The 21,174-nt window shown below is 48.1% G+C and overlaps 1 protein-coding gene across 5 annotated transcripts in view; it reads left to right on the top strand.

The window, feature by feature from the left end:
* Positions 1 to 21,174, top strand: part of DENND2A (DENN domain containing 2A) — a 102,796-nt gene that overhangs the window by 68,091 nt on the left and 13,531 nt on the right. For all 5 annotated transcript variants that reach the window (XM_047849246.1, XM_047849247.1, XM_047849245.1 and 2 more), the window contains 5 exons: positions 916 to 1,025; positions 1,995 to 2,064; positions 3,364 to 3,441; positions 10,140 to 10,280; positions 11,977 to 12,125. In XM_047849246.1, coding sequence (XP_047705202.1) covers positions 916 to 1,025; positions 1,995 to 2,064; positions 3,364 to 3,441; positions 10,140 to 10,280; positions 11,977 to 12,125 — 548 coding nt within the window. The remainder of the gene's footprint in view (positions 1 to 915; positions 1,026 to 1,994; positions 2,065 to 3,363; positions 3,442 to 10,139; positions 10,281 to 11,976; positions 12,126 to 21,174) is intronic.

The raw sequence follows: 21,174 nt of genomic DNA, 5'->3' as shown, positions 1-21,174 counted from the left end.
ATAGCTGTTAGCTCTGTGCTATTAGCTCAGAGCTGGAGCCTGCTTTGGATTCTGTGTCTCCCTCTCTCTCTCTGCCCCTGCCCCCTCATGCTCTCTCTCTCTCTCTCTCTCTCTCTCTCTCTCTCTCTCAAAAATAAACAGTAAAAAAAAAAAAAAAAGTAAAAAAAAAGGATGTCACACTTGATGATGTCTAGTTTCCTTTTGATTCTGACATTGAAGGTCATTGAAATTCATTGAAGTTTACAGTATAATATAATTTGACTGGATGTATTCACTAAGAAGTGTCATAAAATGTCTTTGCATGGGGCACCTGGGTGGCTCAGTTGGTTAAGTGTCCGACTTCAGCTCAGGTCACGATCTCATGGTCCGTGAGTTCGAGCCCCGCATCGGGCTCTGGGCTGATGGCTCAGAGCCTGGAGCCTGCTTCCGATTCTGTGTCTCCCTCTCTCTCTGCCCCTCCCCGGTTCATGCTCTGTCTCTCTCTGTCTCAAAAATAAAAAACGTTAAAAAAAAAAAAAAATGTCTTTGCATGGATCGAGGCTTTCTTGGGCCCAGAAGTTGGAAGACCAGATTTGAGGCTCTGTCCTGCAGATTCATGAGTCTCCTAGTTGAAGGGGATTGCTATGACACTTTTTCCTAGTTGATTAAAATAGTTATATTCCAGAATGTTAAACATCAAAGATATTTCTCTAAAACAGACCAGTTTTTTTCTCCTGACTTGCCCCATGAGACTAGAGTTGACAGTGCCCTGGGGAAAAAAGGCCCCCCAGCAGACTGAGCTGCAAACCCTTCCCAAGGTTAAGGTGGTGGTCTCCACTGTGGGAAGGTGGAAGATGTGGCCTTGCCAAACATCTGCCTCTCTCTCCACCATGCTGGGGTTTATTCCCCAACCTTCTCTCACCCTTTTCCCTGCAGTTGGAAAGGTCTTTCAAGTTCATGAGAGAGGCTGAGGACCAGCTGAAGGCCATCCCCCAATTCTGTTTCCCTGATGCCAAGGATTGGACTCCTGTCCAGCAATTTACCAGGTATGTGCTGGTGTCTCCCTTCCCCACCCCGAAAAGCTAAGGCAAGAACCAGGGAGGGCGTCAGAGATGGCAGATGTCATAATTCAATCCTACCATTAAGCGATCCCAATGGGCCCCAGGCTAGAGGTTTTCCCCACCGTGTTTTAAAACGGGTATCTTTTAGAAGATACGAATCACCTTGCTAAGCATGCCCACTGAACGTGGGCATACGTTTGGTTTATAAGCCTCTGTGAAGGGCAAACATAGTTCTTGGTCTAGGAGATGCTAGAGAAACATTACCCATCACCCTTTCCTTGTCCCTTGTCCCTTGTCCCTGGAAACATTTCTTTAATAGCCCATCCAGCTGTTACTCGGACTGTGACAGGTTTACATTTCTGCTTTAACCCACATTGTTACATACCAAAATTTTTGTTATCGAATGTGTTAACAATTGACCAAACTCAGTAGGCCGCATACTCTGTGTTTGAGGGACGCCGTGTTCCTTGAAGTTGGCCCAGCAGTCTCTAAGGGCAGTCTGAGCTTCCGGTTGGCTCTGAAGAGACAGTTCTCAGGGAGGGTCACCCGAGGGGCACTTCCAAGGGGGGCACAGAACTGCCCCAGTCTTCAGCTGCTCCTTTACTGAGTCACATCCCTAGGACAGCAAAGGCCATCTCCTCCTGGACCTCACTGGGGGCAGGAGTCACGATAGATTCTCCATCGGTGACTGCTGTGTTTCGGGCAATGGGACAGTTCAGGTGATAGAATGCTCTGAGAGCTCAGGGTGAAGAAAAATCCCTCATTCCTCTCAGGGTGCACTGGCACTTTGGGTCTCCCTCTCCCTGACACAGACCCCAAAACTACAGGTGCACAGAGTCCCTGCACAGAGATGGACGGGCAGGACAGACACAGGCAGGTCCCTGTGATTGCTCACTGCCTGGTGTCTTTGGTTGTGTTCTGCTTTGTAATGCACTTTTGTTTCCCCAACCACAGTGAAACCTTCTCATTTGTCTTAACTGGAGAAGATGGGAGCAGAAGGTTCGGTTACTGCCGAAGACTGCTGGTTAGTACATTCAGCTCTCAGTCTGCAGGAGAAGAGGCGGGAAGTGTGACAGGTTAATCAGAGGAGTTAAAAACATGGAAGATTTGGGGGAATCACCTAAGTCTCATGGGTAGAAGGGAACAACAGTTCTGTCTCCTTTAAGAAGAAAATACTTGCTCCATTATTTTCCTTGTCAAATGAAAGGCCTTTCTCTCTTTAAGCCAAATGTCCTTTCTAATAAAACATGCTACACAGACCCAGAGAGCTTATAGTGCACATTCATAATGCCTGTTAAGGGCCAAAGAAAGGTAGTTCTCTTGTTCATGATGCAGATCATTCAAGAGTGTGTTCTTCAGGGGCTCCTGGGTGGCTCAGTCGGTTAAGCATCCAACTTCGGCTCAGGCCGTGATCTCACCATCCATGAGTTCAAGCCCCATGTCAGGCTTTGTGCTGATAGCTCAGAGCCTGGAGCCTGCTTTGGATTCTGTGTCTCTCCCTCTCTCTCTCTGTACCTCCCCCACTCATGCTCTGTCTCTCTCTCTAAAATAAAAACATTAAAAAATTTTTTTAAGTCAGGATTGGATTCCAATGAAATGACCATGCTAACCCATTTCAGAGCTTGTCTTTTTGAGACTCATTCTTTTGAAAATCTTTAGTAGAAGCAAATCGTTTGCCTCTGAGTATATTTGAGTCTTTGAAATAAGCTGATATAATTTAGAGTCAAGAATAATGCACAGCATACAGAAGGTATATTCAGTAATTATTTGTTGAATTAATAGTGAATAAAAAGTATGGGTAGCAATTTAAAAAGTTAAGTGGGAAAAAAATAAAAAGTTCAGTGGGATAATAAGTTTTCTTGATAAAATTACTATGACCATAGTAAGATTGATTTTCATTTTGGTTTGAAAATTAGCTTAAAAGGCAGTTTCCAAAAAGATTTTTCAGGAATGATTTCTGACTTGGAATTATCATTCTAATAAGCAACATGTGGTTTCAAGGTAACTCCTTAAGAGGAACCACAGGGATCTGGGTGAACAAGTTTAGCCTTCTTCCTTTATGGCTCCGTGGGCCATTTTGAGTGCCTCCTGTATGCACAACACCCTCAATTTGGTCCCTTCAAGAGAAGAAAAATATATATACTACATGGCCAGAAGTGCTTCCCACTTATAAAATGGGGTATGGGTAACTACTTACCTCAGTGCGTTTTCAAAAGGTTCCGTGTGTGGAAACATCTGGCACATGATATGCACTTAAAAATGTTTGGGTTCTCTTCTCTGAAGTGCTAACACTCATGATTTCCTTGTGTTTCACCCCAAAAAGCCTGGTGGCAAAGGGAAGCGTCTCCCTGAAGTTTACTGCATCGTGAGCCGCCTGGGGTGCTTCAGCCTCTTTTCAAAGGTGAGGACTGGGGCCTTAGCGGAGGGAGGGCACAGGAAACACCCGGACCCCTGGTACTTTTATAAGCGTATCCTGACATTTTCCTTCCCACTTCTCTTGTCACTGATATTGGAAATGAGAGCTGATGAAGATTGGCGCCCAGGAAAAGGGGGTGGGGGAGAGTCAAAATAATTGCAGGTGGAGGATGGAAGGGGGTGGAGGATCTTCCCAGAATATTCCTTATGGTTTACTTTCGTACTTCTCAGCCCTGTCTTTTGTCATATTAGCTTTTGCATGACAGAAAGGCCACTATAATGGATGGATGTCTAAGTATCTGTGTATATATATGTGTGTTGTGTGTGTGAGAGATTTATTATTGTAATTGTGCTCTAAATCTATCAAAATCCTTAATGTAATTTGGTCCTCTTTTTGGGAAGATAAGCCAATGTATCAAGACCTAGGAACTGCTGTATTGAATTGGCTCATCCATTCTACTATTCGGTGGGTAGAGAGAAGCTAATTACTATCATATATGATAATCTTAAATATTAGGTATAATCCAACATTCATTTCCTACATTAACCAGACATGACCATCTAATCCATAAATTGATTTTAAGTTCTTCTTGAGCATATATTTTAGTCTGAGCTTTCTTTTGAGAACTGAAGTCCTATGTCTACTGTCCATGGATGGAAAGCAGCATTTCCTAAAATCATTCCAAAATAAGTCTACTTCCTGCCCACCGTCCACTTAGAGGAAGCCTGACTTCTACTGATCTGGTGTAACCTCTTGCCTTGGTAGAACTTATACTTCATTCAAGTCTGTTAGAAATAAAGGATGATATCAACTTGTCTGTGTTCCTCCCTCTACTCCAGTGAGGTGGTAAGCCTTTCACATTGAAGTTGGTCATTTGCAGACTCTAGGAAAGCTATGCATTGCTGCTCATGCGGGTCTTTCCGAGGGGGTTGTTTAAATGTTTTTTTAATGTTTTATTTATTTTTGAGAGAGAGAGAGAGAGAGAGAGAGAGAGAGAGAGAGAGAGAGTATGAGCAGGGGAGGGGCAGAGAGAGAGGGAGACACAGAATCCACAAAGCAGGCTCCAGGCTCTGAGCTGTCAGCACAGAGCCTGACATGAGGCTCAAACCCGTAAACCACAAGATCATGACCTGAGCCAAAGTCAGACTGAACCACCCAGGCGTCCCCCTCCCACCCCGCCCAGGAGGGTTTTAAACATGGAAATAAGGCTGTAGGTCACAGCCTTTGCTGTTCAGAGAATGCTTATGAAAGGGAGAAGTGGAACCGCTCCCATGAGTTAGTCTAGCGTCCAGTGGCAGCTTTGGAATTCACATGAGCCCCATTGTTTTGTCGTGGACAGGGGCTGACAAGCAAGTAAACGTGTTAACATACCGTATGCTGTGCAGTTCTGTGTTTTCATGGTAGTTTTGTTACTGGGGATATTGAAGGGTGTGTATGATAAGTTGCCAAAGACCACACAGCAAATATGCTGGATAGAACCAGAAACAGAGCTTTAGCGAACTGATCTCTATAAACTCGGCCTATTTCCAGGTGAGGGACAAGGATGACTAAAATGACAAATTGTCCTTTTGTACAGAAAAAGGAATCAGCAGTGCCTGGCTGGCCCAGTTGGTAGAGCATGCAGCTCTTGATCTCAGGGTTGTGAGGTCAAGCCCAACACTGGGCCTGGAGACTACTTAAGAAACAAAAACAAAAAATAAAGAAAGAGGAATTGTCTTTAAGAAGAACAGCTCTCAGGGGTGCCTGGGTGGCTCAGTCGGTTAAGCAACTGACTTTGGCTCAGGTCATGATCTCACAGTTTGTGGGTTCGAGCCCTGCATCTGACTGTGCTGACGGCTCAGAGCCTGGAGCCTGCTTTGGATTCTGTGTCTCCCTCTCTCTCTACCCCTCCCCCACTTGTGCTCTGTCTCTGCCTCTGTCTCTCTCTCTGTCTCTCTCTCTCAAAAAATGAATAAAATATAAAAAGAAAAAGAAGAATAGCTCTCAGGGGCGCCTGGGTGGTTCATTCGGTTAAGTGTATAACTTCAGCTCAGGTCATGGTCTCATGGTTCATGGGTTCGAGCCCCACATCGGGCTGTCTGCTGTCAGCTTGGAGTCAGCTTCAGATCTTCTGTCTCCCTCTCTCTCTGCCGCTGTCCTGCACACGCTGTCCCCCCCACCAGCTCAAAAATAAACATTAAAAAAAAAGGAACACCTCTCAGAATCTCTGAAGAAAGGTATATCATTAAATATGACTACAGTCACACTTTGTAACAAACCACAGTAGCTTAAAGAAACAATCATTTATTCTTACAGACCTGCAGGTCGGCCGGGGCTCAGCTCAGCTCATCTCCCCCTTCCCCCCACCCCTGGGCTCGCTCTTGTGTTGTGGGTAGGCCGGGGGTTGGCTGACCTGGGCTGCCTGGTCTCTGCTGTAGGCTGCAAGGCTGGGGTTGGGGCTGGCTCACATGTCTGTCATCCTCCTTGGACAGCGAGCTGGCCTGTGCACTTCTCCAGCAGTTCTCGTGGCTGTGGCAGAAGCCCCAGAAGGCCGCGGAGACACGTAAGGCAGCCTTCCTGAGGCCTAGGCTTAGACCTGGCACGCTGTCACTTCTGCCTCAGAATTCTTCATCCTTTTGTTATTACCACCTAGCCAGAGTTCTAAGATTTTTTTTTTTCCCTTTGGGGCACCCGGGCAACTCACTCGATTGAATGTCTGACTTTGGCTCAGGTCGTGATCTTGTGGTTTGTGAGTCCGAGCCCCGTGTCAGGCTCTGTGCTGACAGCTCAGAGCCTGGAGCCTGCTTCACATTCTGTGTCTCCCTCTCTCTGCCCCTCCCTCTCTTGCACTCTCTCTGTCTCAAAAATAAATAAACATTAAAAAATAAAAAAAATTTGGGGCGCCTGGGTGGCGCAGTCGGTTAAGCGTCCGACTTCAGCCAGGTCACGATCTCGCGGTCCGTGAGTTCGAGCCCCGCGTCGGGCTCTGCGCTGATGGCTCAGAGCCTGGAGCCTGTTTCCGATTCTGTGTCTCCCTCTCTCTCTGCCCCTCCCCCGTTCATGCTCTGTCTCTCTCTGTCCCAAAAATAAATAAACGTTGAAAAAAAAAAAATTTAAAAAAAATAAATAAATAAATAAAATTAAAAAAGATTTTTTCCTCCTTCATTGCCTCCCCTCATAAAATTCTTTTTAATTTTTTTTGTCATATTATTTTTTTATTGTGCTAAAATATACATAACATAGAAGTCACTATTTTAGCCATTTTTTAAGATTTTATTTTTTTTAATTTTTTTTTTTTTAATGTTTATTTTTGAGAGAGACAGAGAGAGACCAAGCATGAGCAGGGGAAGGGCAGAGCGAGAGAGACACACACAGAATCCAAAGCAGGCTCCAGGCTCTGAGCTGTCAGCACAGAGCTCAACGTGAGGCTCGAACTCACAAACCCGGAGATCATGACCTGAGCCAAAGTCGGATGCTTAACTGACTGAGCCACCCAGACGCCCCTTAAGATTTTATGTTTAAGTAATCTCTATACCCAATGTGGGGTTTGAACTTACAACTCCAAGATCAAGACTCTCTTGCTCTACCGACTGAGCCAGCCAGGCACCCCTATTTTAGCCATTTTAAGTGTGCAGTTGATTAGCATTATGTTCATTCACATTGTGTGCAACTGTCACCATCATCCATCTCCAGAATTTTTTTACAATCCTGAATTAAAATTCTGCACCCATTCAACACTAACCTCCCCGTTCCCTTCCCTTCCCAGCCCCTGGCACCCACCATACTACTTTCTGTCTGTGTGAGTCTGACTACTCCAGGATCTCATGTAAATGAAGTCATATATTTATCCTGTTGTGACTGACTTCTATCACGTTAGCATATGTCCTCAAGCTTTATCCATATTGGAGCATATGTCAGAATTTCCTTCCTTTTTAAGGCTGAATAACAGTCTATTGCTTGTATATATCACATTTTCTTTATCTGTTTATCCATAGATGGACATTTGTGTTGTTCCCACCTTTTAGATATTGTGAATTATGCTAACCTGAAAATGGCCATTCAGATGTCTGAGTCCCTGCTTTCAAATTTTGGGAGTACATACCCTTTTAAGTGTGAAATTCCTGGATGGTAGGGTAATTCTATATTTAATTTTTTGAGGAGCTGCCCCACGTACAATCTTTTTAATCTTTTTTTTTTTTTTTAATTTTTTTTTCAACGTTTATTTATTTTTGGGACAGAGAGAGACAGAGCATGAATGGGGAAGGGGCAGAGAGAGAGAGGGAGACACAGAATCGGAAACAGGCTCCAGGCTCTGAGCCATCAGCCCAGAGCCTGACGCGGGGCTCGAACTCACGGACCGCGAGATCGTGACCTGGCTGAAGTCGGACGCTTAACCGACTGCGCCACCCAGGCGCCCTCTTTTTAATCTTAATAAGAAATTTTATTCAACCCATATATCTAAAATACTAGTATTTCAGCACTTCATCAATATAGTCATTGATATTTTACATTCTTAATTCTGTATTTTGAAATCTACTGAGTGTTTTTACATTTATAACACACATCTCAGTTCAGACTAGCCATATTTCAAGAGTTCAATACCTACACGTGATATTATTATAAATGGGTTTCTTAAGTTAATTTGTTTATTTTGAGAGAAAGAAAAGGAGAGCGCGAGTAGGGGAGGAACAGAGAGGGGGAGAGAGAATCCCAAGCAGGCTCCGTGCTGTCAGCACAGAGCCTGATGCAGGGCTCAGTCTCACAAACTGTGAGGTCAAGATCTGAGCCAAAATCACAAGTTCCATGCTTGGGGCACCTGGGTGGCTCATTCGGTTAAGCATCAGGCTCGGGTCATGATCTCACGGTTAGTAAGTTCGAGCCCTGCATCAAGTTCTCTGCTCTCTCTGCTGTCAGCACAGAGCCCACTTCGGATTTTCTGTCTCCCTCTCTCTCTGTCCCCCTCCTCAAAAATAAATAAACATTAAAAAAAAAAGAGAGAGAGATGGGGCACCTGGGTATCTCAGCCGGTTAAGCATCAGGTCATGATCTCACAGCTCCTGTCTTCAATACTTGTGTCGGGCTCTGTGCTGATAGCTCAGAGCCTGAAGCCTGCTTCGGATTCTGTGTCTCCCTCTCTCTGCCCCTCCCCCATTTGTGTTCTCTCTCTCTCTCTCTCTCTCTCTCTCTCTCTCTAAATAAACAAAAAAAATGTATGCTCAACTGACTGAGCCACCCAGGTACCCCTATAAATGGCATTTTTATTAAAACTCTTTGATCCACAACTAGATTATGGAGGGTCTTACATTTAGACCTTTTAGAATAACAGTTTTATTGAGATGAAGTTTGTAAACCATGAAATTCACCCTTTAGCACATCCACACAGTTGTGTAATTATCACCACAATTATAGGACATTTTTATCAACATTTTTATAGAAACCCCTATACCCATTAGCAGTCACTTTCTACTTCCAGAAAGCAGTCTGCTTTCCGTCTCTATGGATTTGTCTCTTCTGGAGTTTTTATCCAAATAGAATCATACAAGAAGTAGCCTTTTGTGACTCGGGTCTTTGACTTAGCCTAGTATTTTCAAGGTTCATCCCTGCTAGAGTATGAACCAGTATCTCATTCCCTGTAGTGGCTGATTATGGCATATAATGGAACATCACATTGTGTTTATCCACTCTTCAGCTGATGGACATTTAGGTTATTTCCCCTTTTTGGCTACAATGAATAATAGGTTTTTTGTTGTTTTTTTTTAATGTTTATTCATCTTTGAGAGACGGAGAGAGACAGAGCATGAGCGGGGAAGGGGCAGAGAGAGGGAGACACAGAATCCGAAGCAGTCTCCGGGCTCTGAGCTGTCAGCACAGAGCCCGACGTGGGGCTCGAACTCACGAACCATGAGATCATGACCTGAGCCGAAGTCGGAGGCTCAACTGACTGAGCCACCCAGGTGCCCCTGCTGTGAACATGAATGTGCCAGTTTTTGTGTGGACGTATGTTTTCATGTCTGTTGGGTAAATGTCTAGAAATGTAATTGCTAAGTCATATGGTAACACTGTGTTTAACCTTTTAAGGTACTGCCAGACTGCTTAGCTATTTTAATATTCCCACCATCAGTGCATGAGGGTTCCAATGTCTCCACTTCCTTTGCAACACTTATTATTGTCCGTCTTTTGGTTTTAGCCCTCCTAATGCGTGTTAAGTGGAATCTTATTGTGGCTTGTGTTTGCATTTCCCTAGTGGCTACCCCCAGAGAAACTTTAAATCCACAGATATACTGTATATCTTTTTATGTACTGTTGCCCCTTAAAAGGCTACAAACCATTATAGTATCTAAGTTTTCTTCATCACCACCCCCAAGAACCAATTTTTATCCCCTTAGGGACAATATCGCTCCCATTAAAAATGCATATGTTAGCCCAGTAAGTTACATGTCCAAACCCAAAGTCAAGCGGGTCAAGGAACTTCACCCCTTTGGTGGAAAGAACTGCAAAGGCACAAGGCAGGGGAGGGGTACACAGAAAGGAGATTTGGGACAAAACCGTATGGGGTGAAAGACGCTTAAAGTTTGGCCTGATGAGGACAGCAGGGCTTCCCCATAATTCTTCAGTCGCTGTGGTGGGCCCACTTCATCGAGAACAGAGCAATACCTTGGCACCCTGACATCAGGATAGCTAAGCTGCTTTGGTGACCCTTGCAGATCTTGGATGAGGTGGAAAAGCGACGAGGCATCTCTCCTGCCCTGGTACAGCCCCTCATGAGGAGTGTCATGGAGGCCCCTTTCCCAGCACTGGGCAAGACCATCGTCGTCAAGAACTTCTTGCCAGGATCAGGAACTGAGGTAAGCCATCAGATTCCTATTGTCTCCTAGAGGAGAGAATGGCCCAGACAGCCAAGTCCCAGTAAACCAAGCAAGGGGCTGGCTTTCAGTGGTCTGTCTCATCGCCTGATGTCACATTCAGGTGCATGTAAAATCCACCCCAAGTCCTGTCTATCCATTCGAGGATTCATTCCCAGACAGCATCCCCAGCTATGTCATGGCAGTATATGGTGTTTCTTTGCATGACCTTGGCCCCACAGATTAGGGACCTGCATTGAACATCCTTAGCTACTCTTAATAGCCCATTACTCTCATAGATAGCATTTGAACCCATTTATGTTTTTGGTCTCTGTCACCTCTATAACTTCATATTGTAAGATAGATTATTTTCAGGGAAGACAAGTTCAGGTACTACTTTTTTTTCACCCGTCTAGGACTTTGAGGCATGTTCCCCTCCTTGGCTGGGTTGGGATTGAATGCAGGATTTTGTTTTTCTCCTTCCCATTCCTTTTATATGGCTCTGTGGACATCAGAAGGTACATCCCATCCAGCCTGAGTATCTATTTATTTCCAAAAGCCCTTGAAAAAGCAAAGTCACCTCTGGAGACAGGGGAGGGGAGGATGGGAAGGGGATATTCTGCCACAACTCATTTTCCCAGAGCAGAGAGAAGCATTCTCCCTGTTGCTGGAGAGTCTTGCACTGTCCTATACCAGATACAGGCGACTTGGCCATAGGGATATTAACATTAACGTGCCCCACTGTGTGGGCAACACCGGGCAGGCATGGTGCTCAGAGTAAAACACTGGTCTCTGCTCACTGTGAAGGAGTCAGCTATTAAAAGAGAAAAACAGGAACGCCTGGGTGGCTCAGTCAGTTACACGTCCGACTTTGACTCAGGTCAGGATCTCATGGTTTGTGAGTTTGAGCCCCGCGTCGGGCTCTGCACTGACCGCTCAAAGCCTGGAGCCTGCTTCAGAATCTGTATCTCCCTCTCTCTCTCTACCGAACCCCACTCGTGTGTGCTCTTTCTGTCTCTCTCTCTCTCTCTCTCTCTGTCTCTCTCTCTCTCAAAAATAAATAAACATTTTAAAAAAAGAAATAAAGAAGAAAAGCACACCCAGGAGTAGTTGACTTGAGATGAATTTGGGAACATTTCAACAAGTACAGAATGAGAAACTATGCCCACTGAACATACAAGCTGTAAGACACATCATAGGGAAGGGACTGGTATGGGGTTGGGCTCACTGAGAAATGCCTTCTAGAGGAGGTGAGTCTTGAAAGTGTTGCTTGGATCTTTTGATCCTTCTGCGTGAGCCCATGACTCCATTCCAGCAGGTAATATTCCCTTGTGAGGCAGACACTTCCCTGTGGGACTCTAAGTGATGGGAGAGCAACAGTCATGGCACTTCCAGGGAGGGGCGTGGTCCACATATGTCATCGCCAGCCAGAGCCACCAGCCATTTTGGGTCAAGGGCCATTGATTCTTCCACCCTATGTCCCCACCTCCATCTGAACTTTCCTCACACTCAACTGCGACAGAGTCACTTCCAAGTATACCTGCTCCCCAATCTCCTAGGATCTTTCTTTTCCCCAGTCGCCTTGTCTTCCTTGTTTCCTTTCCCTTTTCCCCTGCCAGTGGGTGCGCCCTGCTGAGGACCTCAGAGCCCCCGGCCTGTGGTGCGGCCCCTCCTCACGGCTGCTCCTGTTCCCCGGCAGGTGATTGAACTGTGCCGCCCGCTGGACTCCCGGCTCGAACACGTAGACTTTGAGTCTCTCTTCTCCTCTCTCAGCGTCCGCCACCTGCTCTGTGTTTTTGCCTCCCTGCTTCTGGAAAGGAGGGTCATCTTCATCGCAGACAAGCTCAGGTACCAACCGTGGCCTCTCCTACTAAATAAAGTGTCTGAATGACAGTCGGTCTCGGGCTGGCTGGCACGTGTAGGGCAGGTGATTGTCGGGGACTGCCAAGGAAGCACCCTGAGGGAAGAGTGCGGGTCAGTGGGCAGCGAGGAGTGGAGATCTGTAAGGCACAGCGGTTCTGAAACACCGGGTAAGCCCACGCCTCCCTACACACTTACTGGTTTGCAGCCTGCCTTCCACCCGTTCCACTGTGTGCTGGGCGCTCTGCCGTGTGCTGGGGGACCGACGGTTCTAGAACTGAGCAGACCACCCAGTACTGTGTTGTAAAGGCTTACCAGAGCAGTGTGTTCTAGACAGGAGGAGGGCCCTCCTCCTCAGAGGAAGCCAGTTCTGGCTGAGTCCTAAGACTAACAGCAAGTAGAAAGCACATTCCAGGCGAAAGGAGCAAGGCAAGCAGGCCGGAGGCCGAGCATGACACCTTCAGGAACTGCAAAGCCGTTGGCTGCAGCTGAGCCCAGAGAGGAAGGCCCAGGAGGAGGCAGGGAGCCAAGGTTCACAGACGGCTGCAGGGTTGTGCTAGAGCACAGATGTATCCCAAAGGCGCCCCCTCCTCTCAGTGCTAAAATAAATTACACAGAGTCTCACACACACCTGCTCGCTGCTTGGTAGGATGCCCCCCATGTCCTATGGGTCACACTCAGTGATTTGCAAAGCCCACGTCACAAAGCAAGGAAGAGCCAGAAGGAGATACAGGTAGGGATTCGAGTTAATTCTAAACTAGGGAGAAAAAAAAAAGAATTCCTGGCATTTTCCTCCTTTCAAAATACCGAATCAGAGCCTTCTTTGCTTTGGAGCTGAGGGCACAGCGGCGCGGGTAGTGAGTGAAACTCCACGAGGGGCTGAGATGTGGGACCCAGTCAGAGATGGGCCAGCCAACCAGTGAAAGCAGATGAGGCCAACCGGGGAGTCCATCTGGAGAGAAGAAATGCCAAAAACACAAAAATTAAAGAACCGTGGTTTGCAGAGGAAATCTGACTCCCAAGTCTGGAAAACAAAAGGGAGGAAGAGGAACAGGGAAAGAGGAATGGCAAGGACAGAAGGTATGAGCGTGGAGTTCATCAGGAATGTGGTAGGAAAGGGAATCCAGTCCTGTCCTCCCGCGCCAGCCCATCTGGTCATCTTGGTGATGCTCCTCTCTGGATGGCAGCCACTTGGCTATTCCCAGCCCGATCCCACCCTGGCCTTTAGCGAGCTATTCACTTTTACTGTCGTGGTTATTGCACTCCCTGTGCACTGGGGTCCGCTCAGGAAGCGGGCCGGCACTCCGCTGGGCGCGGGCAGCTCTCCAAGCTCGCTGGGCACTGGGGAGTTCAGACGGGAGAGTTCTCAAGGTTGGGGCTCTGGGAGCTGAGGAGGAGTAATAACCCTTCAGTGGCCAGGGTCGGGTTTCATGGACATTCTAGTAGCTGTCTGTATTCTCTGGAAGCCCCACTCTGTCCCCCAGAAGTAGAATTCTCAGGCTCGGCCGTGGGGGAGGGGAGAGTGGGGAATCTCAGAAAGGCCTAGGCTAGAAGTGATTGCCAGCCAAGTAAATGTGCTGCCCACCAGGATTGGAGATGGAGCCAGACAGTCCCCTGAGGAGCTTGCTTCTGGGCTGAAGATGTTAGGCTCAGGAAGGTCCAGCCTGAGAAAATGTCCAGGAAGATGGGCATGGCTGGAGAGGAGTGTGCCCTCCCCAGGCTTCCTCCGGGGCAGAGGAGAACACAAAATATCATCTGTTTTTTTTGTCAAAGTACAATGCAAGAGAGAAGGTGAGAACAGAGAGGGTCAAAGACAAATACATCCCTGAAGGGCAACAGAGTGGATGTGTCAGGCTTAGGGGACCAAGACAGCTGGAAGGGCTCAGGACAGAGATCTCTGGGAGGAGACCACCACCTCGCCCCCCCCCCCCACCCCCTCCCTGGACACATTTCTGGGTTGATGAGTTAAAGCCCCTCCCACAGAACTGCTCCAAGGAGACAAAGGAAAGCGAAGGAGCCCCATTGCTGTAAATGGACCCTGCCCAGTGGCTGCATCTTGTTAGTTCTACCATCCCCTCCCCTCCTGCTCTGGGGCAGCTTTGTGGGGAAGACAGGTCACCAGTGTGGTCAGACTGGAGGCATTTGGAGTGTCCCCACCTTCCATGATGCCTGGTATTCTGCCGGTAGAGACTTAGTCCCTTGGACAAGCAAACACCCATGAGAGGGGAGAGGGGTAAGATGGCAGCTGTGGATGCTGCAGGGACATGGAGAACGTTGGTGCTGTCCTTGGGTCCAGAGTTGGGCCACAGTGCAGCTAACTGCTGTGTGTGTGTATGGAAAGTACCTTAATTACATTTTTAAACCCTTCATGGCCTTCAGACTTACACGCCCATCTCTCATCACACAGGACGTGGGGCCTAGGGGTGTCCCCCCCACCCCCCGGCCCCAGGAGAGAGGAAGCCTGAACATCCTCCACTGTTGGCCTTGGGTCTCCTCATTTATGAAACAAGGGCTTGTCTGCACCCAGGTCCCTTGTCATTCTGACCTGCTTGGGCTCCCGTGTCATGTTGGCCCCAAAGGCAGCCTGTACTTTTCCTGTTACAAATGGCTCACAGTGTTCTCTCTCTTAGCCAATAAATTATCTCTCTATCCAACACGAGTTCCATGCAGACCTGAAGAGGTGGAAAAATAAATAAATAAAGGCCCACAGAGCTGAGGCTGGAAAAGAAGGAAACACAGCAGGCGGGAGCCAGAGGACAGTAACAACAGGCAACCGTCAGGAGCACTGGAATGTTGCCTCTGGGCCAGGCTCTTGGAAGGTTTGACCTGTATTCTTTCAGGCTCCTGACAACTCAATCACATAGCTTCTATTATTAGGAAACTAAGAAGCACACAGAGGTTAAGACACTTTGCTCAAGCAAGCCAGAGGTTAGTGGAAGAGCTGGGACACAGGCAGCCTGGCTCCAGAGAAAATGAGAAGGAAGGAGGAGGAGCTGGCCTCATTTGGTCGGGGGGGGGGGGGGGGGGTGCAGGGTGGCCGTGCCTGTGACCCCACCTACAGAAATCTATAAGGAAAGTCTTTTTTTTTTTTTTTTTACATTCATTTATTTTTGAGAGAGAGCACAAGTGGGGGAAGGGCAGAGAGAGAAGAAAACAAAGAATCCGAAGCAGGCTCCAGGCTCGGAGCTGTCAGCACAGAGCCCGATGTGGGGCTCGAACTCACAAACCATGAGATCATGACCTGAGCCTAAGTCAGACACTTAACCGACTGAGCCACCCAGACGCCCCCATAAGGAAAGTCTTTTTAAAAACATGCCATTAAGACCCCTTTGTGCTTGGCAGTTAGGCTAGAATTGTCTACAGAAGAAGCTGAGACTTCTGTGGTTTTCTCCCCAGGCCCTCCCTCTCTTATGGCCTTCATCTGGGGCCTGAAGAGGCAGGTGGGTCCAGATGACCCCCACACTCTCTCCTAGCTCTGAAACTCCTGGCTGCACGGTCAGAGTGCTCTGGGCCTCCTGGGACTGTGCTCCTTTGTGCCTTGCCCTCCCAGTGACCCTGGCCCAGAACCTGCTAAGGGCCCCATTCCTGACCCAGGACTCCCCTCCCCAGGCATCCTGTGCTTTCCAAAGCGTCCCCGGGGATGACCACCTCGTGTGTCCAGCTGTGCCGTGGGGGAGGGATCATCTAATTTCTGCAGGACCTCTCCAGCTCAAGTGATGCCTGACTCTGTGAACACACTGATGAGGGAAGGTCAGCACTGCCAGCCCACATCTCCCTGCCCTTGGTAGGCTCTCTCCTCTCCCAGGTTGATCTGTTCAGTAGAAATCACCTGGGAAGCCTGTCCCAGCTACTTGGCGTCTGCGATTCTAATCCTAGACACTTCAGAGCTGGTGTGATGCCGAAATAACTGTGTGTTCATTGAATGCCCCTCTTAACATCACTTGGGTTAGAGACAAATACACACCATGTTGTGGGTCCTCTCCAGGATTCCCAGGCCTCTGACCTAGACTGTGCCCAAAGTTGGGGCCCTCTGCACCTCCTTTTACAGCTTAAATGGTCTACTTCTGGAGGCCTCAGTTTTGGGTTTCTTGGTTGTGACCCCTTCCCTAACAGGCCAGCTAAGCCAGTACAGGGAAGCCTGGCTCACCTGTAAGAAAGTGACGTCGCTGGGATGCCTGGCTGACTCAGTCAGTGGCGCATGTGACTCGATCATTAGGGTTGTAAGTTCGACCCCCACATTGGGTGTAGAAATTACTTAAAAATAAAATCGTGGGGCGTTTCAGTGGCTCAGTCCGTTGAGCGTCCCGACTTGATTTGTCTCAGGTCTTGATTCCAGGGTTGTGGGATCATGCCCCACATCGGGTGGGCTCTGTGCTGAGCTCTGTCTCTTTCCCTCTCCCTCTCTTTCTCTCTCTCTCTCTCTCTCTAAAATAAGAAATAAAATAGGGACACCCCCGTGGCTCAGCATTTAAGCGTCCAACGTCAGCTCAGGTCATGATCTCACGGATCCTGAGTTTGAGCCCTGCATCGGGCTCTGCTGACAGCTCAGAGCCTGGACCCTGCTTCGGATTCTGTGTCTCCCTCTCTCCCCGCCCCTCTCATGCCCCTGCTCTGTCTCTGTCGCTAAAAAAGTAAACATGAAAAAAATTTTGTTTTAATAAATAATAAATTCTTTTTTAAAAAAGAAAAAAGTGACATAGCTAATGATCAAAGCACAGAAACTCCACCGAAGAGCATCGCACGTGTGACGCTGCTGCGTGAAAAAGCCAGAAGCCGTGTTGTCCTCTCCATCCTGCTCTGCTTCCCAGCTGTCCCTCCAGGACCAATCTGTGTGCACCTAAAGCTGCCTGATTTATGGGCAAAGAGCCATAAGGAACTGAAGGGTTCTCTGGCCAGGCCATGACAAACTAGGGCTTGGGGGACAGTGGCTGGCTGCAAGTTGTGTGACCTGGGAAGGTGCAGGAAGAGAGCCTCCTGCATAAGCTCCCGTGGCAGGAGGTGGGGTGGGGGGGGCTTTCCTCCTCCTCACTGGGCACAGTACTCCCCCACCCCCCGCTGCGCATGCTCCCATTTTCAGCCTTGTCCAGCCAGACGTTGAAGCAAGCCTCCCGTTCTCCTGATTCCTCCCAAACCTTGTGACACCGCAGAACAGCGCATGAGAGCAGGACATGCCCCAAGCTCTGGGAGTGGCCGCATGGCATCCCAGGGTGGACGGGGGCCTGCATTAGGCCTGTAGTCATGCTGCCATTCCCTCCCCTGCCACACAGTGTTCTCAGTCTTCATTGCCTGGGAGTCTGCGCACTGCAGGCGGAAATAGCAGGGACTTGTGGCAAATGCTGAATGAGTTATGAAAGAGTTTTAAGTCAGGCCAAAAATCTATCAAACTTAGAATAACATTTTTGCTCCGTTTCATCTTCAGGGTGGACCCTGAGTGTTTCTTAAGGGCCTGTCAAGCCGAAGTTTTGACAGATGGAAAGGAAAGAATGCTGTTGTGATGGCTTGTTCTGTTGTCATAGCAACCCAACTAAATATTTGCTCATACCCCTTTCTTCATTGCCCCGATGGTAAACATTTTGTTTTTTAGTTTATTAATTTCAATTCCCAAAGTTTTGACTATATCTACAGACCAGGCTGAATAGTGAAGTCAGAGCTGCACATAAACAAATCTGTACAAAAGTTTTAGATGGGACAGATTTTTAACATTTAAGAAATTCACTTTTATCTTTCTGGAGTACATGAAGGCTAGAAACCAAAGGACTGTTGGCTGATGATAAGTAGGATCAGGTGGTCAAATCTTGACACATACTGGAGTTTGCGCCTTGCCTTCCACACCTGGGTAACTACACAGATAAGTTCGTAGGTGGCTGTGCATTTTCATCCTTTTGTGTGCTCCTGTCGGTTCGTTGTTTCATCGGTTTCTGTAAGCCTAGGTCCTCTGTGCTGCCTAGAATCAGTTGTGCTCAGCAATGCTTACCGTCTGGGACAAGGTTGGGTTTGTGAGCCTGCCCTCTCTAGGCAATGAGCTTGCCTGAGGCCGACCTGAAGTTTTGGTAGCTGCCCCCTTGGTGGCCCTGGCATTCATGGGGCACCTGGGTGGCTCAGCCAGTTGAGCCTCGACTTCGGCTCAGGTCATGATCTCACAGTTTGTGGGTTTGGGCCCCGTGTCGGGCTCTGTGCTGACAGCTCGGAGCCTGGAGCCTGGAGCCTGCTTCGGATTCTGTGTCTCCTGTTCTCTCTCTCTGTCTCTCTCAAAAATAAATAAGCTTAAAAAAATTCAAACTACTGCTTCAGGGGGCACCTTGGATGGCTGAAGCTCGAGTCATGATCTCGCAGTTCGTGGGTTCAGGCCCCACATCGGGCTCGTTGCTGTCAGTGCAGAGCCCCCTTTGGATCCTCTGTCTCCCTCTCTCTGCCCCTGCCCTACTTGCACTCTCTCCCTCTCAAAAATAAATAAACACTAAAAAAAAAAAAAAAAAAAAAAAAAAGGATAACAAAACAAAAACAAGATACTATTTCAGAGGTCCTCAGCACGTCTGACAGAGGTACATACATTTAAATCAGCAAAATTCTATGAAAAATACAGTGCTAGTAACATAATGACATCAGTCTGATTAAATATGAAGGGTCAACTACCTGTGTTTGCATATGAACGCCAAGAAGATAACACGCGGAGCCGGATTAAGAGACTAGCATAACCACAAATTGTCTTCTACTCCAAACCCATCTCAGGGTCACATGCTGTCAGGCGTGCTTGCTTTGTGTTACCGCCTTTTTTGGAACTTACTGCCAGGACTCAAAACCTCTCCACTGCTTTTGTCTGTTAGCTCACTGTTGCTGTTCTGTCCTATCTCCGTTAACGAGCCCTAGAATTGTCTTCCGATGACCAGGCCTAGTTCTTTTCAATTTCCAGCTCTTCCCAGTTCCTGGCTTTCTCTCGTAGATTTGTAGTTTGTAAACATTTTGCTGGAAGGAGTTTAGAAATTATCTAGTCCATTTACTTATTTGATAGATGAGGAAGTTCAGGGCTTTTACCTGAGAGCATACGGGGAGTAGCAGACCCAGTTGGCCCAGTTTTCTTGAGGCCCAGCCTATGTTGTTGTTGTTTTTTAATTCAGCTACACGTCACTTCCAGGTTTACAAGTACGGCAATGAAATATAGCAGCCAGTGCCTGGTGCCATCCACCTCCCACTAGGTCTCCCCAGGCACCAGAGCAGACCGAAGTTCGCCTTTCACTCCAGTTCCTGGGAATGATGCACCAGGAGAGATGCCTTGCTTGGGATACTAACAGATGCTGATGGATCATTCCTGAAATTCCTGGGGAGTCTGTCTAACTCAGGAAACTCATTGTTGACTTTTCTGGCAGCATTTTACAGGAGGCTCTGTGCTCTGTTCTTTCTGGTTCCCAGATGAGTTGAAAGGTTGCTGAACATAGTAAGCCCACATTGTGGCACAGGGGCTTGGTCGCACCCCCGTCCAGGAGAACTTGAGCACGCACAGGCGCATCCCAGTGGCTCTGAGCTAATGCTTCAACCCTCGTGAAGCACTGCCAAGTTGCAAAGCATTCTGGGACCTGGCCCTTCTCCCCTGTGCCCATCTTTAAACCCTGCGGCCCAGCCAGCCTCGCACGTGGGCATCATCTCCCTCCCCTGCTTTTGTACAAATTGATCCCAGCTGCAGGCTGGTGTTCCTTTCCTCCACCCCCACGTAACACAAGCCAGCTGGGAGGGCTCTCTTCCTAGGACTTCCTCCAAAAACCCTGCCTCTCCTCCGACCAGCAGGCCGCTCAGGGAGGGCATGTGACGAGCTTGCTTGAAAAGTCATCCTCTGTGTCCCCCAAACCAAAACCTGTTCTTTCCATATTCCTAAGAGACCACCCCCCACCCCCATGGAGACTCACCTTCACGAGTCTGAGAATAAAATGTCATTACCGCTTGCAGCAGAGACCGAGGAAAGCACAAGCGACACTCAGAATAATCCCTTCTTTCCTCCTCTACCACTTATTTTGGGGGAAGAGTTGTCACCGTACTCTTGGCAGAATTTGACCTTTCCTTCCAGTATTTCAAGAAGGAGATGTGTATTTTTGTCATTTGGGGCTTTTTTTTTGGTTCTGTTTTGTTCTGTTTTTAGCGTGTTGGTGTGGGCTAGTGAGCAAGAGGAATGAGACACTCCTCAGCCCTGCCCACCTGTTGTCGTGAGCACACCGGGCCCCCTTTGCGCCTGCCCGGAGGTGCTAATGATAACCAGGTGCAGAAACATTGGGCTCCAGCTGCAACAGCACATCAGATGATTTGAAAACAAACAGAAACCACTTGTTCGGAGAAACGGCAGTGGCAGCGCCTACCTACATGGCCAACGGGGTACCCGGCTGAGTTGTCATCGTGCGTCCCCTTCAGAATTGAATTCTGGTGACCTTTAGGTCAGTGCATTCCAGCCACAAGAGTGAATTTGATCTTCCTCAGTAACACGTATCCCCCCACTGTATGTGTGAGGCTAGCGCTGGCACTGCTTATCGGGTTTCCTAACCGGTTCCAACTGCCTTCCTTGTGCAGCCGGTGCACACTCCCCGCAGCTGAACGGGGGCCTGCCTGACCTCTGGGGGCCTCGCCCACTTAGGGTTCCCCTAGGAGCCACAGGGAGCTCTAGCAGCAGAGAGAAGCGAGCCACCGATCGCGCTTTCTCCTTCCAACCATGAGGCCACAAGAAAGCAAAAGGGCAGAAGGCCTTTTCTTTGACTTGGGAAAAAAAAGTTAAACTGATTTATTTTTCTATTGCAGTGATTGAGAAAACCACAAAAGGCTTCTCTCTCTGTGCCTCTTCAGGCCTCCATTCCTCTCTCGGGATCTCTTCACTTCCTCCAGGCCCCGGGCGCCGCCTCGCTCCCCACCCTGAATTCAGAGGTCAACCTCAGCCTAGGTTTCTTTAGCTATAGAATTCCAAAGGAGGGACGCCTGGCTGGCTCTGTCGGTGGAGCAAGGGACTCTTGACCTCAGGGTTGTGAGTTCAAGGCTCACGTTGGACATAAAGCTTACTTAAAAA

The sequence above is a fragment of the Prionailurus viverrinus genome, chromosome A2, assembly GCF_022837055.1.
Source record: "Prionailurus viverrinus isolate Anna chromosome A2, UM_Priviv_1.0, whole genome shotgun sequence".
In the NCBI taxonomy this organism is placed as follows: Eukaryota; Metazoa; Chordata; class Mammalia; order Carnivora; family Felidae; genus Prionailurus; species Prionailurus viverrinus.
This window is presented reverse-complemented; position numbering and strand designations above follow the sequence as displayed.